This window comes from Schistocerca nitens, chromosome 4, assembly GCF_023898315.1.
Source record: "Schistocerca nitens isolate TAMUIC-IGC-003100 chromosome 4, iqSchNite1.1, whole genome shotgun sequence".
Taxonomy (NCBI): domain Eukaryota; kingdom Metazoa; phylum Arthropoda; class Insecta; order Orthoptera; family Acrididae; genus Schistocerca; species Schistocerca nitens.
Window position 1 is genome coordinate 205,091,185 of NC_064617.1, and position 23,097 is coordinate 205,114,281.

Genomic DNA, 23,097 nt, shown 5'->3' on the forward strand with positions numbered 1-23,097 from the left:
CGACACATGCCTGCAATGCCACCAGGTGGCATCCACTGTCGTGGTGAGCTGTGGTCATAACAGTTTGGCTTATCAGGATATACCAACCCAGTAACTGGCAAAACTTATACTATCAGAGGGAGAGCCATCCTGAAATGACACGTGTTGTATACTAGCCATTTTGTACATACTATTTGGCCTTTTACACTGGCAGAACTAACACCAAGCTATCAGTTAGCATGAGTGGGCATAGGCAAAGGGTGTATACTGGCAACACACAGTATCCTATTGCAGAGCGTGTTCTACAACACGACAATCATAACCTCAGTGCCTGTTTCGTCACACATGTCATCTGGGTTCTTCCCCAAGACATCAGTTTCTCAGATCTCCATAGGTGGAACTGGTGTTCCAATATGTCCTTTGTTGTCGCCACCCACCTGGCCTTAATTTAAGCATTTCTTCTCCGTAACTATTCCTTTCTTCGCTTCCTTTTAGTTTTCTATAGCTCTTATTTTCTAACCTGCCTATCACCTCCCCCCCCCCCCCCCCACCTCTATCACCTACAATGCAGGTGGCTTTCTGCTCTTATTAACTCATGCACAATAATTTGTCACTAATCTCTGTCTTGCGTATTACCCTATCTTCCACCTTTAAGCTCTCAGGTTTTCAAATCTCATCCAATGCTGTCCCCAACAGTCAGTCTTTCTGATACCGTCCGGTAAATCTTCCCTGATGTGTGGTTCTGGACGACTTTTCCAATCTATGTCCATTTGCTAAACCTAACCAGTCCTTCTCCTTCACTCACCTTCTTTTCCTTCAACAGTTCTGCCAAAAGTAGCAACTGTCTCCAAAAGCTTGCAAATTTCAGTATCTTTGTATGTAGTTCTAACTGCCGCTGCTAGGCGAGAATATTCTTTGTCTATCCAATTACATTACATTTTCAAAAATTGATTATTTTCATTGATATAATAAATGTTCTGTTAAAACAAGAGCCCTATATGACATAAATTGATTTTAACATTGTACAAAACATAAAACTATGTTCTTAACAATGGATAAGTTAAAACACATATAGAAATACACTCCTGGAAATGGAAAAAAGAACACATTGACACCGGTGTGTCAGACCCACCATACTTGCTCCGGACACTGCGAGAGGGCTGTACAAGCAATGATCACACGCACGGCACAGCGGACATACCAGGAACCGCGGTGTTGGCCGTCGAATGGCGCTAGCTGCGCAGCATTTGTGCACCGCCGCCGTCAGTGTCAGCCAGTTTGCCGTGGCATACGGAGCTCCATCGCAGTCTTTAACACTGGTAGCATGCCGCGACAGCGTGGACGTGAACCGTATGTGCAGTTGACGGACTTTGAGCGAGGGCGTATAGTGGGCATGCGGGAGGCCGGGTGGATGTACCGCCAAATTGCTCAACACGTGGGGCGTGAGGTCTCCACAGTACATCGATGTTGTCGCCAGTGTTCGGCGGAAGGTGCACGTGCCCGTCGACCTGGGACCGGACCGCAGCGACGCACGGATGCACGCCAAGACCGTAGGATCCTACGCAGTGCCGTAGGGGACCGCACCGCCACTTCCCAGCAAATTAGGGACACTGTTGCTCCTGGGGTATCGGCGAGGACCATTCGCAACCGTCTCCATGAAGCTGGGCTACGGTCCCGCACACCGTTAGGCCGTCTTCCGCTCACGCCCCAACGTCGTGCAGCCCGCCTCCAGTGGTGTCGCGACAGGTGTGAATGGAGGGACGAATGGAGACGTGTCGTCTTCAGCGATGAGAGTCGCTTCTGCCTTGGTGCCAATGATGGTCGTATGCATGTTTGGCGCCGTGCAGGTGAGCGCCACAGTCAGGACTGCATACGACCGAGGCACACAGGGCCAACACCCGGCATCATGGTGTGGGGAGCGATCTCCTACACTGGCCGTACACCACTGGTGATCGTCGAGGGGACACTGAATAGTGCACGGTACATCCAAACCGTCATCGAACCCATCGTTCTACCATTCCTAGACCGGCAAGGGAACTTGCTGTTCCAACAGGACAATGCACGTCCGCATGTATCCCGTGCCACCCAATGTGCTCTAGAAGGTGTAAGTCAACTACCCTGGCCAGCAAGATCTCCGGATCTGTCCCCCATTGAGCATGTTTGGGACTGGATGAAGCGTCGTCTCACGCGGTCTGCACGTCCAGCACGAACGCTGGTCCAACTGAGGTGCCAGGTGGAAATGGCATGGCAAGCCGTTCCACAGGACTACATCCAGCATCTCTACGATCGTCTCCATGGGAGAATAGCAGCCTGCATTGCTGCGAAAGGTGGATATACACTGTACTAGTGACGACATTGTGCATGCTCTGTTGCCTGTGTCTATGTGCCTGTGGTTCTGTCAGTGTGATCATGTGATGTATGTGACCCCAGGAATGTGTCAATAAAGTTTCCCCTTCCTGGGACAATGAATTCACGGTGTTCTTATTTCAATTTCCAGGAGTGTATATTTTGATGTCTGACAATGATAGTTTTCCTCCATCAGTGATATCTTGCCAGAGTGACTGCTCTCATGTTGTTCAGAATTACTCCATTTATCAGTCATTGACTAAGTATGACTGATCCTACCAAATTTGTTGAAGATTTTTGAAATTTTATTAGATACATCAACATAGCACAAAAGCTAACATTTTACAACTTTCCTTTTTTAATGTATACTTAAAAACTACTGTGCTAGTAAACCCAGAATGTGTTTGGGTAAATTGTTGCATCCATATTCTGAGTCATTATTAATATTCTGAGTAATTATTTTGGTTCTGTATGTGCTTGCACCAAAGCAAAAGACAAAAATAGTGCAAGATTGTGAAAAATAATGTACAGATCTGTTGTGAGGAGTGGGAGAAGTGGATGCAGATGTTTGTATGTTTATGGACTGAAGTCAATCCTACATTGAAGGTAACCACCATTAACTATATATAAAGGATATTTCAATAAAACTGCACAATTTAATGTTTAAATAAAACACATAAGTTACTTGAAAACCTGAAATATTTTGATTTTGAACTCATCAGTTTACAGTGTGGTTACATGTGGAAAACAGTATCAGACAAATGCCAGCCAAAACTTTGATGTTGAACTGTTTCTCTTCTTAGTGAGATTTTCACTAATTTTGGGGTTCATTTCTGCATGATGCCCTCAGTTTACATGGCATCATGTCGCAGGAACTTTGTGGCCAATACTGGTCTCCATTGTGTGAGATGACATGACCCTCAAATTTCTGCAACAATAAATATGACTTGTGCACATTATGAAAGGAGGCACCATCTTGTTTCCAAGGTCCATCCCCTCCAGTTGGTATGGAAGAAATTCATGTTTTGTGTTGCGATAACATACATCATTGCATTATCTACAGCATTATTGAAGAAAATTAGGCCCAAACACCATGCCTGCCCAAAATCCACACCAAAAAATGGCTCATTGTATGTGCATCATTGGTTGAAGTGTTATTTGATTGACAGTGAATAGAGATTCAGGGATTTGGTGCTACACTCACATTTACTGAGGCAATATTCTCAGCAAATTGGGTGGTACGAGATTGCTTTGGTATCTTTAATATCAACAACTAAACCACTCTTACTATTTTCTTCTGGATGTGTGCATCCGTGACTTCGATAAATTTGAAAAATGTTGTTATTCCACCAGGCTGTGTAGTAAATTACTTTATCTGCACTACTATTTTCAGACACTGTCCATTTTCCAGTGCATGCAAAAACAAACACCACCTCGTAATAAAAAATAAGAAAGAGAATACAAACATGTACAACATTCATGCTATTGCTCTCATTCTTATTTTTTATTATAGCGTGTTGCATGTTTTTTTAGATGCACTTGGAGATGAACAGTGTCTGAAACTATTAGTTCAAATAAAGTAATTTAAAACCCATTCTGCTGATATGTCATTTTTCATTTTTAAACCACATTCCACAAACTTTTCAGTTATTTGCTGAATTTTCTGCAAATTTTATGCAGTTTGTGAAGTGTCTCTAGAGAATATTTCCTGTATTTTCAATAAATTTTGACAATGACAGTGCATTCTGTGATGGTGAAGCAATTCATTTTCAGTACTGGCTATGCCTCTAGATGATAACTGAGGAATAACAAGTGTTGCCAGCCAACTGGAATGAAAGCTGTGCACAATTTAAACTGTGCATTGTTATTGGGACACCCTCTGTTTGACAAGTACACAGATTTGCAGCATCAGTGTTGTTTATTTTGTGTAGGACCTGATATAAAACATTTTCTGGCTGAGTCCAAGAAAATGTCTGTACCAAAGTCCTCATTCATTGCCACTGCCGGCCAGGGTGGCCGAGCAGTTCTAGGCGTTACAGTCTGGAACCGTGCGACTGCTACGGTCGCAGGCTCGAATCCTGCCTTGGGCATGGATGTGTGTGATGTCCTTAGGTTAGTTAGGTTTAAGTAGTTCTAAGTTCTAGGGGACTGATGACCTCAGAAGTTGAAGTCCCATAGTGCTCAGAGCCATTTGAACCATTGCCACTGAGTTTATTCAAGTTGAAGCTTGTCACAGTGCCAGGGCACAGTTCATGGTCAGAAGACAATTGTATGCTAATATGCAATGATAGATAGTCCCTTAATCTTGTGAGCTGTCTCGTTTCTTATTTGTCAGACCCACTTGATGTCCACTGGTAACCTATTATAGACTTTTGCACCAGAACGTAGAACTCCCTTTTGAACTCTTGAGTAGAGTCCATAATTCATATAGAAATTATTTTTACTTCTGGTGTTGTGGTTATGAGTTGCACAGTTAATCCTAAATTCACTGTAGTTGTTAACCACATACACCATTAAGTAGTAGGTCCCTGAAAAGTTGTCTGGCGTTTTATTATCAAATGTATAACAATTTATTTAGAACAATTTATTTATTTATTTATTTATTTTTTACCTTAGGTGCATTGCACTAACACATAAAGCTACAGGGCAACACTGAGTGAAAGCATGTTAGCAATCCTGTCTGCAGATCAATACAATCAAAGAAATTTCTATGTGCAAAACATAGTTTCATCGAGTGTATGTCCATTGGTATATACTTCTGGTACCTGTTAGTCATTCTTATTTGTAATATTGAGCTGTAAACCTGTTCCATTATATGTCCTGGTTAAATCATTAACAGCAAGAAAATTAGATATGCAGAAGAACATTATTAGTATTTCATCAAAATATTACTCTCTTATTCAGTTTTTCATGTCCAATGTCATAAATTGTATACAAAATAACTCATAAAATATATTCCTATATAATAGAGGGAAACATTCCACAAGGGAAAAATATATCTAAAAACAAAGATGATGTGACTTACCGAACGAAAGCGCTGGCAGGTCGATAGACACACAAACAAACACAAACACACACACAAAATTCAAGCTTTCGCAACAAACTGTTGCCTCATCAGGAAAGAGGGAAGGAGAGGGAAAGACGAAAGGATGTGGGTTTTAGGGGAGAGGGTAAGGAGTCATTCCCGGGTTTTAGGGGAGAGGGTAAGGAGTCATTCCAATCCCGGGAGCTTGTGTCTGTATATGTGTGGATGGATATGTGTGTGTGTGTGCGTGCGAGTGTATACCCGTCCTTTTTTCCCCCTAAGGTAAGTCTTTCCGCTCCCGGGATTGGAATGACTCCTTACCCTCTCCCTTAAAACCAACATCCTTTCGTCTTTCCCTCTCCTTCCCTCTTTCCTGATGAGGCAACAGTTTGTTGCGAAAGCTTGAATTTTGTGTGTGTGTTTGTGTTTGTTTGTGTGCCTATCGACCTGCCAGCGCTTTCGTTCAGTAAGTCACATCATCTTTGTTTTTAGATATATAAAATATATTCCCTTTTACAAAAACTGTATGCATCTTTACATGTCATTGATGGTGACAATGTCTGTTTGTACAGTGTCTATAACTTCATAATACGATGTCCCTCAGTCATGCGTGTATGTGTGAAGGAACAAGCACTGTCACTGAGAATTAGAGCTGTGGTAAACATTAAAAATAGATTAACATTTTGTGACTATGCATTGATGTCAGCTGTTTGTGACACATGAAAATTTGATTGAGACTCAAATCTAGATTTCCCATTCATCACGAGGGGTTGCCTTAACCACTTGAGCTATCTGAGCAGGCCTCCAGGACCAATCCAAACTCTCATACGTCACACAGTCAGAACCCTTATGCTAGCACAGTTCATTATTCCTGGACAGGGAGACAAATATTATATCGTCATCTTATTCCATCGAGGCATGGATACGTCATTGATGGTTACAGTGTCTGTGTTTATATTGTGTATGCAGCATCACACTACAATGTTCTTCAGACGTACAGGCATGTGTGAAGAACATTTTAATGTGAAGATACAGACACTGTATAAACACATATATTTTAACCATCAATAATATATCCATGCAGTGACAGATTCAATTGACAGTAAAATATTTGTCACTCCCTATATGGGAATTGCGAAATGCGTGAATGTCAAGGTTGTGTACTCCGTGACATGTGGAAGTTTGAATCGGTCCTGGAGGCATGCTCAGCTAGCTGATGTGGTCAAGGTGACCACTCACATTAAGTGGGAAATCTGGGTTTGAGTCCCAGTCTGACACAAAGTTTCATGTGTCGCAAACAGCTGACATCAATCCAAATTCACAAAATGTGAATCCATTTCATAATATATCATTTCATCCTCATCATTGACATGCAAGTCACCCAATGTGGTGTCGACTGAAATCGACTGAAATAAAACTTGCACTTGGTAGCCAAACTTCACTGATGGGGCCTCCCGGCCAACAATGCCATACGATTATTTTTTACCACACTTGTAATCGTCAGAACAGCGTCTTTGTATTGTGAAGACACAAACACTGTATAAACACAGACATTGTAACCACCAGTAATGCTGCTCCGAATTCATTCATCTCCTCGTGAACAGTTTATAGAGTGTACTGTTTTGTCGAGTTAATTGAGAGGGGATAGCAGAATTTGGTGCTAGCACATACTCATTCCTTTCTTAATAGCACTAAGAAGGTCACTAAGTTTAATGCACATTTTGTAAAAGAAAAATGGCACAAATAAGAAACTATAACGTCAGTGTATACAGAAAATGAGAGAGAGAGAGAGAGAGAGAGAGAGAGAGAGTGTTGAGGATGAAAGGAAAATCAGTGTCTAATGCTCCATTAACAGTAAGTGATGAGGTATAAGCTTGGAGAGAACTAGGCTGGTATGGTTTTTCCTGGCATTTGCCTTAATCAGTTTAGGGAAACAGTAGGAACCTAAATCTAAATGGCCAGACAAAATTCAAATTGGTATCTACTAAGCTCCTGGTTTCACACTGGTATATGCTCTGCTCTTAATTTTGTTATTATCTCTTTAACCTTTCATCTTCAGTTACATTTTTTTCACAGTCGAGTAGCTTTTGGCATTATTCTGTATGTTGTTAATTGCAAAGTATATTTATATTCATGGCACTATTAGTTTTACACTTTTCTTCTGCATGCTGATTTGCTGTCTTCATTAGAGCAGAGGCTTTTTCTTATACTTCCCATATGTTACACTGGTCATTTCATAAATTTAAAAGCTGAATTATGTTTAACTGTTCTTTCCTCTTCCAGGTATGACTTCAACTGGACTAGCATGGTACATCAATGGTTACTTAGTTCCTGAGCTGTGGCTAAGACGGGGTCTGACATATTCATTTAGCGTATATGGAGGCAACAATCCACATAGCGCAGAGACATATCATCCATTCATTATAACCGATGAACCACATGGAGGATATGATAGACTTAGTGAACAGGCACAGAGGAAAGTTAGAGTACTTGCAGGGGTAGAATTTACAAGGAGAGGACAGCCAAAACCAACTACAGGTAAAAAATAGATTTATGTCAACATAACATTTAATGCGATTGTCACATTTCCAAGTGGTTTACATCTGTGTTAATACAATGTTGTCAACACGCAAAGAACATTTCATCCATCATTTCTGAAAGGCCATGGGTGATTTGAGGGACGTGTGTATGTATCTTTCACTCAGAACATGTCTGATGTATGAGGATTTGATGTAGACACATGACATTAGGTAGTAATTATCAAACTACTGGAAAGCACACAATTACATTTGATGCTCATGACTATAACCCTATCCGTCTAAACTAGACAGCCATTTTCCCTGTATGTCTGGTATGGGGTGAGGCGTTAACTATTTTTGTATAATCCTTATAATCTATCGCTATAATAGAGACTTGATCCTTGACAAAATAAATGCCAAGGAAGACTGTTCTATCCCACACACACCTTAAGGAATATGCAGCAATTGTTGATAGCATCTGTAATTTTCCAAAGAGGTAATAATGACAGTTTTTTTTTTTTAGTGAGATTTTTGCCATCTGGCTGTGCAGACTTTTTTATTTTATATTACTATCATGATTTCGCCATTATCAAGTACAACAGTGTTGTGTATAATTACACTTTGATTGGTGAAGTGTCCCAGCATGAAGATAAGTACAAAATCACCTAAATGTATTTTGTGCTTATCAACATGTTGGGACAGCCAGTACAGTAGATCTTGATGATGACCTCATTTAACAAAGTCTTAATTATACCCAACATTGTTGTATTTGATAATGGCTTAAGACCAAAATCATGATAGTAATGTAAAATAAAGAAGTTTGTAACATAAAATGGCAAAATATCGCTTCAGACGTTGTTACACGACTGTCTGCCAAAAATATGAAAAGATCATCAACTGACAGTTTTGTTTGTTAATAGAAGTGTTCAGATGAAAGTGATATTTGTGAGTGAAACCATATTTTCATTATTTCATATGATGTATCACTGTTAACTGTGTATCGACTTAGTTCAGTGCCCAGTAATTCATCTCGCTAAATTTTTCTTGTGTCTTTGGTGTTCTGTAGTTCAGTGGAGTCTCACCTTAGAGGGAAGGAAGGACTTTGTAAACTGATCCTCTGCATATTTTCCATAAAATCACTGCTCTGATACTCTGCATATTTTCCATTGTATGCACTGTTCATAGCAGCCCTAATATAATTTTTTCGCCACCACTAATGATGTGCGCACTTAATAGATTATTTATTCATTGACAGAGTTTGTTCTAACTTGGTGTCAAGTCATGAAAGAGGAAACTGTTGCACTTTATTAGAAAAAAAACTTCTAATGATTGTTATGGGACTATTCAAAGTGTATTATGTAATTACTCACCATATAGCGGAAATGCTGAGTTGCAGATAGGCACAACAAAAGACTTTCATAAAATTAGTTTTCAGCCAACAAGACCTTCATTGGAAATAAATGCACACACACACACACACAACCACAGTCTCTGGCTACTGAAGCCAGACTGTGAGCAACAGCACATGATGAGAGAAGCAGCTAGGTGGTAGGGGTAAGGAGGAGGATGGGACAGATAGGGGGAGGGATAGCAGGGTAGGGGTGGGGGACAGCAAATTGCTGTTTGTGGGAGTGTACAGGGATGAGGTGGAGAGAGGGTAGGGCAGCTAGGTGCTGTCAGGAGGTTAAACAGAGGGCGAGGGGAGGGGAGTAGTAGAAAAGGAGACAGGTAAAAAGATTTTGTATGGGTGCGTTGGTGGGATAGATGGCTGTGTAATCCTGGAATGGAAACAGGGCAGGGGCTACGTGGGTAAGGACAATGACTGGTTAAGGTTATGATTGGGAGGGTTACAGGAACATAGGATATATTGCTGGGAGAGTTTTCACCTGCGCAGTTCATAATAGCTGGTGTTGGTAGGAAGGATCCTGATGGCATAGGCTGCGAAGCTATCCTTGAAAGTAAGTGGGTAGGACATTCCACATTTCTTTTCGTGATTTTTCCCACATGTTTGAATGTACTTTTGTTAACTCTTTCAGATGTACTTGTAAGTTATTTATGTATTTTTACACATTCTTATGCAGCATCATGTATCCTTGCTCCTTCCATCTGTGTCATTATAGAAAAGTTTCCTTATCTGTAGCCAGACTCCAGACCCACATACTGTTTCTGTGTTGTTGCTTGGGTCACGGAATGCTCCCAAATGACCTTAATATCAAATGACTCATCCCCGGATGCTGACCTTCCTTCCACAATGACCATCTGTTGAGATTCTGCTAATCCTTAACCCTCACCAACATAGTCCTGGCAAAACCACAGCAATCAGGCCCAAACCTCCTTGCAGTACCTCCTCTCCATCCACAGAATTCTGTTGGTATGCAATCTCAAATCCTGGAGCCCATATCACACATTGAAACTCTTGCCCTCCAGGAATTAGAGTAACATGCACAACTCCACCTAAAAATACTCTCTGCTCTGTACACTTCCTACTCCCACCTTGGACTATGACTATCCACTAACTCTACAACAAATCCCCCACATCTTCTCATAGCTGACAAACCCTGTCTTGCAGACCTACTACAGTTACCCCATCCTCAAAAACTCCCTCGCCCCACCACACAAAATCCAGAACATAAACAGACACAAAAAACAGTCATGAACCTTTCCTCCAAAAGCCTTAGCCCTGCAGAAGTATCAGTCCTTTCCAAAGGCCTGACTTTATGCGCCACTCCCAAATTCAGTCACGCAGATATTGTCAAAGACCTTCTCTCCTTCTCCCCATCCCAACAGTGGAAACACTTTTTTGCCACCAACCTTACCGATTAGACTCAACCGAAGACCAATATTGAAACCTGCTTGAGTCAGTTCACTTCTGCATCCATCTGTGATCCACTCCCAATGTCCCCAAATCACACCCTGTTAACCTCGAACCTCATCTCATCAACATTCCCCAAATCCTTCAACATGCAAACTAACCTTACACCTGCAGAAAGAAATGCAATCCACCACCTAAAAACTGACTCCGACTTTATAATTGTATCTGATAACAAAGACTCCACTACTTTTGTTTTGAACTGCAAGGATTACCTGGCAGAAGGACTCCACCAGCTGTCAGATTCATCCACATACAAACACTGCCACAGTGACCCCATTTGAGAAATCCAGCAGGATCTCCAGTCTCTCTTCAAATCCTTATGCCCATCCCAGAACCTCTCCCCAGCGTCTCTCTCTCTCTCCTCACCACTACCTCTCCTGTGATAGACCAACACCTTCAGCCTATTACCAGCAGCTTACCCTCCTCTATATAAGATACCAACCATTTCCTCAGTTCCTGTTCCTTTACCACATGGTACCCTGCTTGTCACTATTGATGCCACCTCCCTTTACACTAACATCCCTAATGCCCTCGGCCTTACCACTATTGAACACTACCTTTCCCAAAGCCTGACATATTCAAAACCTACAACCTCCTTCTTAGTCCTCATCCACAATTACTTCTTCTTTGAAGGTATTACTTACATACAGCCATGTGAAGTGGCTGCACGGTTTGAGCTGCCATGTCATTACGCGGCCCCTCCCACTGGAGGTTCGAGTCCTCCCTCGGGCGTGGGTGTGTGTTGTTCTGAGGATAAGTTAGTTTAAGTAGTGTGTAAGTCTAGGGCCCGATGACCTCAGCGGTTTGGTCCCTTAAGAATTCACACACATTTACCTATAAACAAATCCAGAGTACAGCTGTAGGCACCTGCGTGGCACCATCCTATGCCAACCTATTTATGGGCTATCTAGAGGAATCCTTTGTAAACACCAAGAATCCCAAACCTCTTACCTGGTTCAGATTCATTGATGACACATCATGATCTGGATCGAGGGTGGGGACACACTATCTGTATTTCTCCAGGACCTCAATACCTTCTCCCCCATTTGTTTCACGTGGCCCTATTCAACCCAACAAGCTGTCTTCCTCGATGTTGACCTTCACCTCAAAGATGGCTACTCCAGTACCTCTGTCGATATCAAACTCACCAACCACCAATATACTTCCACTTTGACTGCTGCCACCCATTCCATACAGCCTAGCCACATGTGACTGTCGCATCCGTCGTGACAAGCAGTCCCTCTCGAAATATACCGATGGTCTCACTGAGGCCTTACATACCATAATTACCCTCCCAACCCTGTACAAGAACAAATCTCTCATGTCTCATCTTTCCAGTCTCCCTCCATCTCCCAAATCCCTACTATCCGGCCACAGAGGAGCACTCCCCTCATGACTCAGTACCACCAAGGACTGGAGCAGCTGAATCACATTCTCTGCCAGGGTACTCTTGTCATGCCCTGAAATGAGAAATGTCCTGCCCACTATCCTTCCCCCCACCCACACCCCATCCCAAACCCTTTATCCCCCCTCTCAGGCCCCCCACTGCAGTATTCTGCCACCCACTGAACCTACACAATACCCTCATACATCCCAAATGACCCCTGCTCCCATCCTCTTGCCTCACGGCTCATATGCTTATAATAGACCTAGATACAAGACCTTCCCCTTACATCCTCCCACAACCACCTACTCCCAGTCCAGTAACAAGCATCATCTAACTTATTAAAGGCAAGGCTATCTGTGAAACCAGTCACGTGATTTACAAGATAAGCTGCAACCACTGAGCTTCATTCTACATGGGCATGACTGCCAACAATCTGTCTGTCCGCATGAATGGCTACTGGCAAACTATGGCTTAGAAACAGCTGGACCACACTGTTGCTGAGCGCACCATCCAACATGGTATTCTTCACTTCAATGACTGCTTCATTTCAATGACTGTGTCACCTGGATCCTTCCTGCTAACACCAGTTTTTCTGAATTGTTGTGAAGGTGGGAACAATCTGTGCAATATATGCAATGTCCCCATAACTCTCCTGGCTTCAACCTTTGTTAGTCATTGTCCTTATCTCTCTAGCCCCTTCCCTGTTCCCATTCCAACACTACGCAGCCCTTTATTCCACCAATGCACCCACAGTCCTTTTACTTCTTTTCCGCTGCCCCCCACTCCCGTCCCCTCCTCTCTATCCTCTGTCTAACCTCCTAACTGCACGTAGATGCCCTTCCCTCTCTCCACCTCATCTCTGTACACTCCCACAAGCAGTCCTTTACTGTCATCCACCCGTACCCTGCTATCTTCCCCTACCTGCACCAGCCTCTTCCTTACCCCCATCACTCGGTTGCTTCTCCCATCAAATGCTGCTGCCCGCAATCTGGCTTCAGTAGCCAGAGAATGGACGTGTGTGTGAGTTGCATTTGCTTGAATATGTGTGTGTGTGTGTGTGTGTGTGTGTGTGTGTGTGTTTATTTCTGATGAAGGTGTACTGGGTCGAAAGCTCACTTTCTGACAGTCTTTACTATGTGGTGAGGAGCAAGTGTCCTTTTTCTAATATTGTTACATTCCATTCTGGATTTTCCATTGTTTTTTTTATTTAATTACTGTCATTTTAATTTAGCACTGAAATTAATTAAGAGTTCTAGCTCATTTATACGATGATGTACTACAAAAGGTCATTACTTGTAAAACAGTGACTTAAATTGTCTTATTTTGTATTACAGCCGGTCCTTTGTGTATTGGAAAACACAATAATCGAGATAGAAGACTGGACGATGATTTTGAAACCTTTAAAAAATTTAACCGTTCATTAATATTCACTTGTGAAAAAGGTAAATACAATTTCTATAAGAAATTAGTGCACTACAGGAACTGAAGTGTCCATAAATGAATCATCACTTTGCAGTTTTACATAAAAAGAGTATTTGAAAATGTAGATAAGTTTGGTGACTTTAGTGGAGGAAGCATGTATCAAAGTGTTGTGCTTGTGGTTGGCAATACTCAGTACCATTATGCACTGTAAGACAATAGTAAAAACTGTGACTATCCAAGAACAGGCAAATTTTATGCTCTTGTGTTGAGAAAGAAAATCTTCTGTAACAACTCAACATTGGCATGGGACAGACTTTAACAAGAAGCTATGTATATGACAGTTGATGAAGTGTTGGTCAATGCAATTTTTTTAAAAAATACTTACTGTTAGGTTTCACACAAATGGGGCAGACACCTGTACATAAAACTAGAGTTTCTGGCAAATACGTATGTGATATTCATCATCAGCAGGGAGCAGGCCTTTTGGACCAATCCATAGCCTTCAAAATTGGTCAAGCATTCTCTTTCGTGATCTTCCTAAATAAAGATCTTTTTCCTCTTTGTTTGTATCTGAAACATGCTGCATAATTAACAGTTTGCTTTAGACTGTACTAATGTGAAAATTGTTGTTGTTAGCAAACACGAGAGCATACCTTCCCTGGCACCAAACCACAAAGATGAGTGTGATAATATAGCTGACTTCAGTTTTTAATAGCTTTTCTGAGTGTATAACATGATTCTCAGCTGGCACTAACTGTGTCTTTATTATGACCACCCAAATTGTATTTTTTGTTTATTTGACAGTTCTGTCTGCAGGTAATTTATACAGGATCTGGCAAGTCTTTCATGAGAAAATGAAATTGTAATAGATTACTGCACTTAACAATCTGTAAGCAATATTATTACACAAATGAGTTGTGAAGTTTAAAATTTATACATTTACTTGGTGAGTGGTAGTATATGCAGGCACTGGGTGTTTGGAAATTCCCATTACAAACTTCTACGACTTGTAGAAGGAACTGAGTACATAATATTTTGAATAGCAACCCATGTCTGGAAACCTACTGTTTCCATGCTGCAGCAATTTGAAAACTATTTGTTTTGTTGGTTTGCAACGGGGTAGTTATGGTGGAGCATGCCTACGTTGGATTGCCTGATGTCATTTAACATATATCCTACCTCTCTCATCTGGTTCTAGTCTCATTCATGTGTCTTGAGTTTTGTTGTGGATGTAGTTGATGGTTATCCAAAACATACTAGATGGTACAGGAAGCAACATCCATTGCACATGCAATTGCTCATGTACTCATTGATGGGTTCTCTTCAACATGATGCCTCTTCCAGTTTGAGTGTGTGTCATCTCCTTGGAGTACCACAGCCATGCCTGCTGTTGGTGAAGGGTATCCCTTTCTCGAAACCGGTGCATAATTGTGCCATAAAGGGTATATGGCGGAGTTGGACGTTGTGTATAACGATCTAGGTTAAGGCAAGGTACAGCTTTTCCATTACTTCTAGCTTCATCCTATAGAAGGATCATGTCAGTGTATTCTGCAAACATTTACTCTGCCATGTTGCTCTAGCACAGACATGTGAATGTGGCTCAAACCACGTCAGAGAGGTAGAATAGTTGACATCAGTTAATCCAACTTGACCACCCCTCCACCGTGATTGCCCTGTTGGAAACCTACCTAGCAAACATGTTTTCAAATGGTGGTAGCATGAAAATGATACATTTATAAGCATGGGTTCCTATTCAAAATATTATGTACTCACTCCCCTCTACAAGTCCTAGAAGTTTGTGATGGGAATTTATGAACACCCTGTATAATTAGTGTGCAGAATATGATTAGATGCCACTGACACAGTTATTAAACATCATCACCACAATAACCATCACATTTACAAGTAATCAGAACCTCTTCTTCTCTTGGCAATGAGCAAACACTTACATACTGGCAATGGAGAAAAATATAAAAACACCAAAAACACAATACATTGCTGGGCCTAACACAGTGTAGGAAACCAGTTGGCCTTCGAAACTGCTTCCAGTCATCTCACAGTAGCTAAATACAGGTCCTGTATGGTTTCAAGGGAATCTTACACCATTCTTTCTGCAAAATAGTGACAAGTTCAGGTAACCACGACAGAGGTGGATAGTGATCATACACTCTTCTCTCCAGAGTACCCACAAAGGTTCACAGTATTTAGATCTGGTGACTGTTGTGGCCAAGGGAGACGTAACAATTCATCCCCATACTCACAAAACCAGTTTTGGACAGTGAGAACTTTGTGGACAGGGACCCTGACATCTTTCAATGCAGCATCACCAATGGGGAACAAACATTGCACCACGGGATGGACTTGATCATCCAAAATGCTCACATAATCCTTGGCAATGATCCAACCTTGCAGTTTAACCATGGGGCCCGTGGAATACCATGATATGGCAGCCCAAATCATCACTGAACCCCCACCATATTTCACTCCTGGCATGTAAACTCTGTTATAAATTGGGAACAGGGCTCAAAGACTTTCTTCCACTCCTCAATAGTCCAGGTATAATGGCTTCAGCACCATGTTTTCCTGTTATGAGCACTTGTATCACTGGTGAGTGGTTTGGAATTCCAGCTCACTCTGCAATCCCCTGCTTCATGTTGTTTTGGTGCTGGCAAGGTTTACAAGTGTGACATTCAATTCTGATCCTTGTCAATAACTGCCTGTCTCTGTCACTCACCACACACTTTCTTCCACCTTGTGACTTAGTGGATGATGTTTTTCTGTTTACCTTGTATATGGTCTAAATCTTCAATACACTGCCTCTTGAAACACTAAACACTTTGGCTCCTTTGATTACAAAACCCCCCACCATACGAGCACCAATAATTTGGCCACATTCGAATTCACTTAGCTCCAACATAATGCACTCGTAGCTACATGGAACACTGTTCTGACCACGACTGACACTCACAAAGTATTGAGGATATTATACGGGTCCAGTTCATGGTCAGATACAACAGCACAACCTGCAGGCTTGGCTAGCATCTGCATTTCTGTTCAGGCATGCATTTCTTTCGATGTTCTCGTATTTTTGTCCAGTACATGTATATATCCTGCTGGGTCATAGCATTACAGTGCTTTGTAAGTATTAATCAGATGCTAAATTTTAAGTGAATGAAAAATTAAGTATAAATTCTTTCCTGAACCTGTACTGTTGTCGTATTACTGTCTCCCACTCCTCTCTTCTATTTGGGACAAAGTGAAGTGTTAATCAACTTTAGATTTACATTAATTGTGCAGAACTATTGTGTGTGTTTTCTGTGAAGATCTTCCTTGTTTAGCTGGCATCTTAGTACCATAAATTTAAAAAAAAATTCTGTAAAGCATTCCTCTTTTACAATTATTACAGCTTTGGTACATAGTGCATGTATATACTTTATGTATCAGTAAAAGATTATGATTTGGTTTTCAAATGCCCTGTGATGCTCCCACTTACTCTGTTCCATTAAAATGAGCTTTCATGGCTTGAGTGAGTTTCAGAGTCTCAGTAAAAAGAGAAAAAAAAACACCTATTTATCACCAAATTTAAATTTTACAGGTGATCCAGCAGTTCTGAAAATTACACCAAATACATCATGGCCTGATGTTGTGTACTACCATAGTTATACTCACCCTAACATGGGATGGAAGATACATATTGTAGACAGCTACTACCCACCACAAGCTGCTGGTACTGCAAGAGCTACTGCAGACTTTATTTATTTAGTTACTGCACTTATATTACTTTTGTGGACTGTGATGAATAATTAATGTTAAGATATATGTAGGTAGATAGATGCTTGAAAGAAAAAGAAAATGAATCAATGATAGCAGAATCACCTTTTTAATTAATTTTATTTTTGATATACTTGACTGCTATTCTAAATTAAAAAAAAAAAAAAAAAAACTATTTCTGTGTGAGCAGTTGTATTCATTGGCATATTCAGTATACTGCATTTATATTAGAGTTCCTAAATATTTGCTTCAAATAAGATTGTTCACATAAGAAACAAAATTCAGTGCATTTACTCTATTTTTTTACTTTTTTATGAATTAACTTATATTAAATTGTACTGACTTTGGTACAAGAAGTAACTGAATGGTATAAAATTTGTGACACAAAGCAAAGGTGAACAGAAAAGTCAAAAATAGTTGCAGCTTGAAAATGAAACAAAAAATCTAGAGCATAAATGGGAAGTCATCTTCAAAAATTTCAGTCGAGGACAAATAAGTACTTCGCGCAGAATAAAGCAAAGAGGCTATCATCCAAACACATCACATTGAGGAAAACCACGATGACAGTTGACAACAGTGAAATATCCTAACGAAGTACTATTACCTCTTGTGAGGCACATCATTATAATGACTGAACAATAATTGATTGATTTGTGATGCGTAGATACATGTAACAGTTCAGAGGCTTTACAAGCTTTTGAGTTACCACTTTTTATTTAGTTTATATACATACACTGATACCATCAACTATACAGACTCATACACACTCTCTCTCTTTCTGTGTGTGTGCGTGTGTGTGTGTGTGTGTGTGTGTGTGAGAGAGAGAGAGAGAGAGAGAGAGAGAGAAGAGAAGAAAAGCAGCTCAAAAGCTAGTAACCTATGTACTGTTGGGTATGTGTACACTCACCATACATTTGTCAGCTATATGTGAGTGGTTGCTTTTCTTCATGGAAATTAGGTTACTATAACAGCAATGTAATGACTTCATGTTTGTGTGGAAATGGAACGCCTGAAATAAAGTATATTACTTTGGATATAATTACTGTAATTTGCCCTGATATTGTATCAAACATGACTTAGTAATCCCTGTGGTAAGACGACACCTATATTTATGTTCTATTTGATCTTGAACAGGTGCGGCTCGTGGTTTCCAAACTGGGAAAGGGTGCGATGTTTATCAATCGGAACGAACATAGACCTCAGGCTATACTACACATCAGTCTGTCACAACAACCAAGATTTCAGGAGTGTGTGTGTGTGTGTGGGGGGGGGGGGCAATTTTACACTCTAGCCAAACATTTACATACTGTATCTTCTTTCATAACCAACTACTAAATAGCATCAAAAGGTAACTCCAAGATAAAATCTATTGGTAGCTTATTTATCTCCCAACATCACATTTCCTGACAGTTTACCTCAACAGATTGTACTAAAAGACACATTTTGGAGAGATCTTTAATGCTGTTTATGGTAGCTTCATTGTGTGCTTATAGTTTTTGGTATTTTTCATTTCTAAATGTCAGATGTTTTAATGTTTTGTACACTCAGACTGTGGTGATTATGAGTTTACGTGACAAAACAATGATGTTTCCATGACGTAACAGATCTTGTGCTGTGATTGGCTTACATTAGCAACTGTCGTAGAAATATACAGACTGTATTTGTCATGTTTACACTTGGGTCTCACAAAAATATGCATTTTAAGTGATACAGCTTATACAACCACTTAGCTGCATTGTACATTGCTCCATTAAAATTGTGCATATACCCTTGTCTGGATTTGCACTGTTTGTGTTCCTGATTCATGTTTACATCGAATTTGAGTGTACCAAGTTCCTTCACTTTCATCCTAACTGCATGTTTCAAATTTTACGTGATAAATTGCACAGCGAAGTCATATTGTGTTGCTTTCGAATGCTTGGTATGCTGCTGTGTTTCGCAAGAAAGTAAAATTCACTAAACTCATGCATAATTCACTCATACAAAGAAACGTGCTAATAATAAATAATACCCGCAGTCAGCAACCAAGGACACTAAAGTAACAGGACATATTTCACGCAGGGGGTATATTTTGCACACTTTTTGCTCTAATCGTTCATGAAACTCTCGCTAGGTGGTGATACTTATGTTACCATACTCTAGTGTTCTCTGTCGAGATATCTGCAAACTCATTCCAGCGGTGGATAGAATAGGCAATGGCAGAAATGAAAAAAACTGTCTAAAACACAATCAAAACAATAACATTAAACTTAAATTAAAGATTCATCAAAGCATAATAGGGATATACAGAGATAGGGATTCAATAGCAAAGTTTCAGCTATTCTGTTCATTCCATTTTGATGCAAGAAGTATGAAGATTGTGTGTAGGTTGGTAGGACACTTTTAAGCTGAAACAACAGAGTCTTTGTGTTGCCCATAAGAGCCGTACTCCGGGAAAACCACACCCCCAAACCTCTGCGACACTGAGCTAAGCGGTATTTCAAGGCACTGTCTTAAGACTAGCTGCTATCTGTTTGAAAAACATCATGTGACATCACATATCAACAGTTCCAAGAATGTTGGCCGTCATTATTTAAATCCATATGGGAAATATGCAAAATGCATTCTGATACTTTAAGTTATTTAATGTGTTATTGAGAAATTTATTTTAATATATATTTTGGGGCAGCTCCATCTCAGAGCTTTTAATTACGAACCGCACCTGATCTTAAAGAAGTAAATGTTTGGGAATGTAGAATGAAACAAAGAACTGAGTAAGAGACTGAAGCAACTATCATTTACACTGATGAGCCAAAACATTACGACTGCGTGCTTAATAGTGTGTTGGTCTACCTTAGGAATTCAATACAGCTGCTATTCTACATGACATGGATTCAACAAGTTCTTGGTAGTTTCGGGAGGTATTGGCACCAGATGTCAATAAAAAGTCACACAATTCCCATAAATTACAGGCCGGAGGTTTGTGGCCATGGAGCTGGTGTCTGGTAGTGTCCCAGGTATACGAGTATTCCATCGGGTTCAGATCAGACAAATTTCATTGGCAAGACATCAACACGAGTTCTCTATCACACTCCTCAAACCACTGTAGCATGATTCTGGCATTATGACCTAGGCAGTTATTCTTCTGAAAGATGCCTTCACAGCGCTTGACTAAGTTGTTGGGGTAACGTGGGAGCACATAGGAGTCATCTGCTGTGGAGCCCTATATATAATAATGTGCTCATAATGGTGTGGTCCAAAGCACTTGGGCTTGCACCAACATTGTACTCTGAGGCCAGATTTTCTATGGATTGCTGTTCATACTGCTTTATAGAGTGGGCAAGCATCCATGTCCTGCAATAGGACATACACGTCCAGCACCTTGATGCCGAAGCATTGTTTCAGTGTCTTTCAATTCCTTACAATAAATGCTAACAACAGTAATACACAAAGAGCCAACCAGTGTTGCTGTTTACATGGTGGTTATTCCCAGACACTGGGCCGTAACAGTCTGCTTTTTATCAAAGTCGCTTATGTAAGTGAATTTCCCCATTTGTGAACGATGTCATCACTAGAATGATCCATCTCTGCTGTGCTTGTATACTCTCCTTACCGTGTCAGCACCCACAATATTATCAAGTGACATTCAGTCTCACAGTAGATAGTGGTCGTAGTGCTTGGGATCATCATTGTATGGTATATCAGCTTTTAAACAGCACGGGTAGATCTATTAGTGTGATATACTTCTAATATGTTCTTCCTCTACATAGATTTTTTAAATGGATGTATCCTTCTTATCCCAACATTTATATATGAAGTTTTAATACAGTTTATGAACTTCAGACTTGGAAGCCTCACGCCTTTCTCCTTTTGTGTATAAATTCGAATTGCTACAGGAGAGAGATGTGATTTATGTAAGGATGTTCATCATTTGGATTTGCAGCTCCTTGTGTCTACTGTGTTTTCAGTTAAAATTGTTGGGACCTTACACCCAACAATTATATAAGGATGATTCAATAACAAACTGGAATTTTTTTAATGAATCTATTACAAGAATTATTACATAATGCTCCTCAAGGTCTATGCATTTATGCCAGCACTGGACAAGCTTCTCAATTCCATGTACAAAGAATTCTTGGAGTATGTGCATAACCAATTATGCAATGCTGCGTGGACTCCATCATCAGCGAAACTTGAGCCACTAAGAGCTTCATTTAGTAGGTTAAAAATGCACCCAGGTTTCATCTCCCATTACAGTATGGTGAGGAAATGCCTCCTCTTCAGCCTCATACTGTTGTAAAAGCTTCCTGCAAAAGTTCGTGCAACTTTCTTTCATTTCTGATATCAAATGTTTTGGAACCAGCCTTGCACACACTTTCTTGTACATCAGTATGTCATGAACGATATAATTAGCTGATCCATCACTAATGTTTATCATCGTTGAGATATCGCTTACCATAATACACCTATTTCCCCTTATCCACTTATCAGCTCTCGCAATGTTGTTCTCTGTGACTGCCCAGACAGAGTATCCTGGGTGTGATGAATCTTCAACACTTGTTACACCTCGTTTAAACTTATCTGCCAACTCTTACACTTATGTTTCACTTGGCAAATTTTCACCATATTGCACTGCCATCTGACAGTGAATTTTGATTGGTTTCAACCCTTCAGCTGGCACAAGTCTAATGACACTCCACTACAACATATTGGTGCAAACCTTAAAGGGAGCTGTCATCTTGTTTCACTGATTCCCAGCATCTGATTCACGAGGTTGGCATGCCAGGCCCATCTGATAATAGTTCTAGGACACCACCAAAAAGTGCCAAAGAAGCACAAACATTATCAAAGTTTTGTATTTTTTTATAAACTTTTCTGGTTGTTTCTTGAATGGACCTTGTAGTTTGCAAAAATTATACAATCTAATATTTAGGTTTTATAATTAAATTTTCTCCCGAGACATTTAAGTCTCATCCTTATCTATGATAATGATGGGTCTCATCTTTATCTACGATAATGATGGAAGCTGAAGAAATGAATAAAAATTTGTGCCACAGCTGGAACTCGAACCCAGGTCTTCTTGCTTGCTTGGTAGAAACACTGACCATTACACCATCACGTCACTATGGTCAACATTGCTGTGCGAAGTACCCAAGTCGAGTGCCCTCCCCAGCACAAACTTCAGTTCATATCTTCAGCTTATTTTCCCCCTACATTGTCACTATTGCCAGGGCTCTCTGGCATTGGAATAGTACCCTAGCTTTGGATGTAATGGGGAAGTCCTGTACCACAGGTGATCGGACACATCTTATTATTAAATTTAATAAAATTTAATAATAATAAAAATAAAATTTTAAAATTTAATAAAATTTTCCCCTGAGACATTTAAGTCTCATGTTTATCCGCACTAATGATGGAAGCTGAAGAAAGTGCAGCAACGTTGACAATAGTGCAGCTGTGGTGTAGTGGTCAGCATTTCTGCTTAACAAGCAAGAAGACCCAGGTTTGAGTCCCGGCTGTAGCACAAATTTTAATTCATTTCTTCAGTTTCCATCATTAATGTAAATGATGAGACTTAAATGTATCGTGGAAAAATTAATTATAGGATCACGTATGGTACAGGACTTCCCCATTACATCCAACTCTGGGGTGCTATTCCCATGTGGGTGAGCTCTGGCAATAGTGACAATGTAGGGAGAAAATAAGCTAAAGATATTAATTGAAGTTTGTGTTGGGAGGGCATTCGACTTGGGTATTTCATGAAGCAGTATTGACCACAGTGCTGCAGTGGTGAAAT

General features: G+C 40.5%; 1 protein-coding gene across 1 annotated transcript in view; it reads left to right on the forward strand.

The window, feature by feature from the left end:
* LOC126251476 (protein Skeletor, isoforms B/C) overlaps nucleotides 1-18,360 on the forward strand; it is a 68,439-nt gene extending 50,079 nt beyond the window's left edge. Inside the window, exons 11-13 of the mRNA XM_049951923.1 lie at nucleotides 7,634-7,888; nucleotides 13,463-13,570; nucleotides 17,146-18,360. Of these exons, the coding sequence (XP_049807880.1) occupies nucleotides 7,634-7,888; nucleotides 13,463-13,570; nucleotides 17,146-17,357 (575 nt within the window). The 3' untranslated portion in view covers nucleotides 17,358-18,360. The remainder of the gene's footprint in view (nucleotides 1-7,633; nucleotides 7,889-13,462; nucleotides 13,571-17,145) is intronic.
* Nucleotides 18,361-23,097: the final 4,737 nt, after the last annotated feature.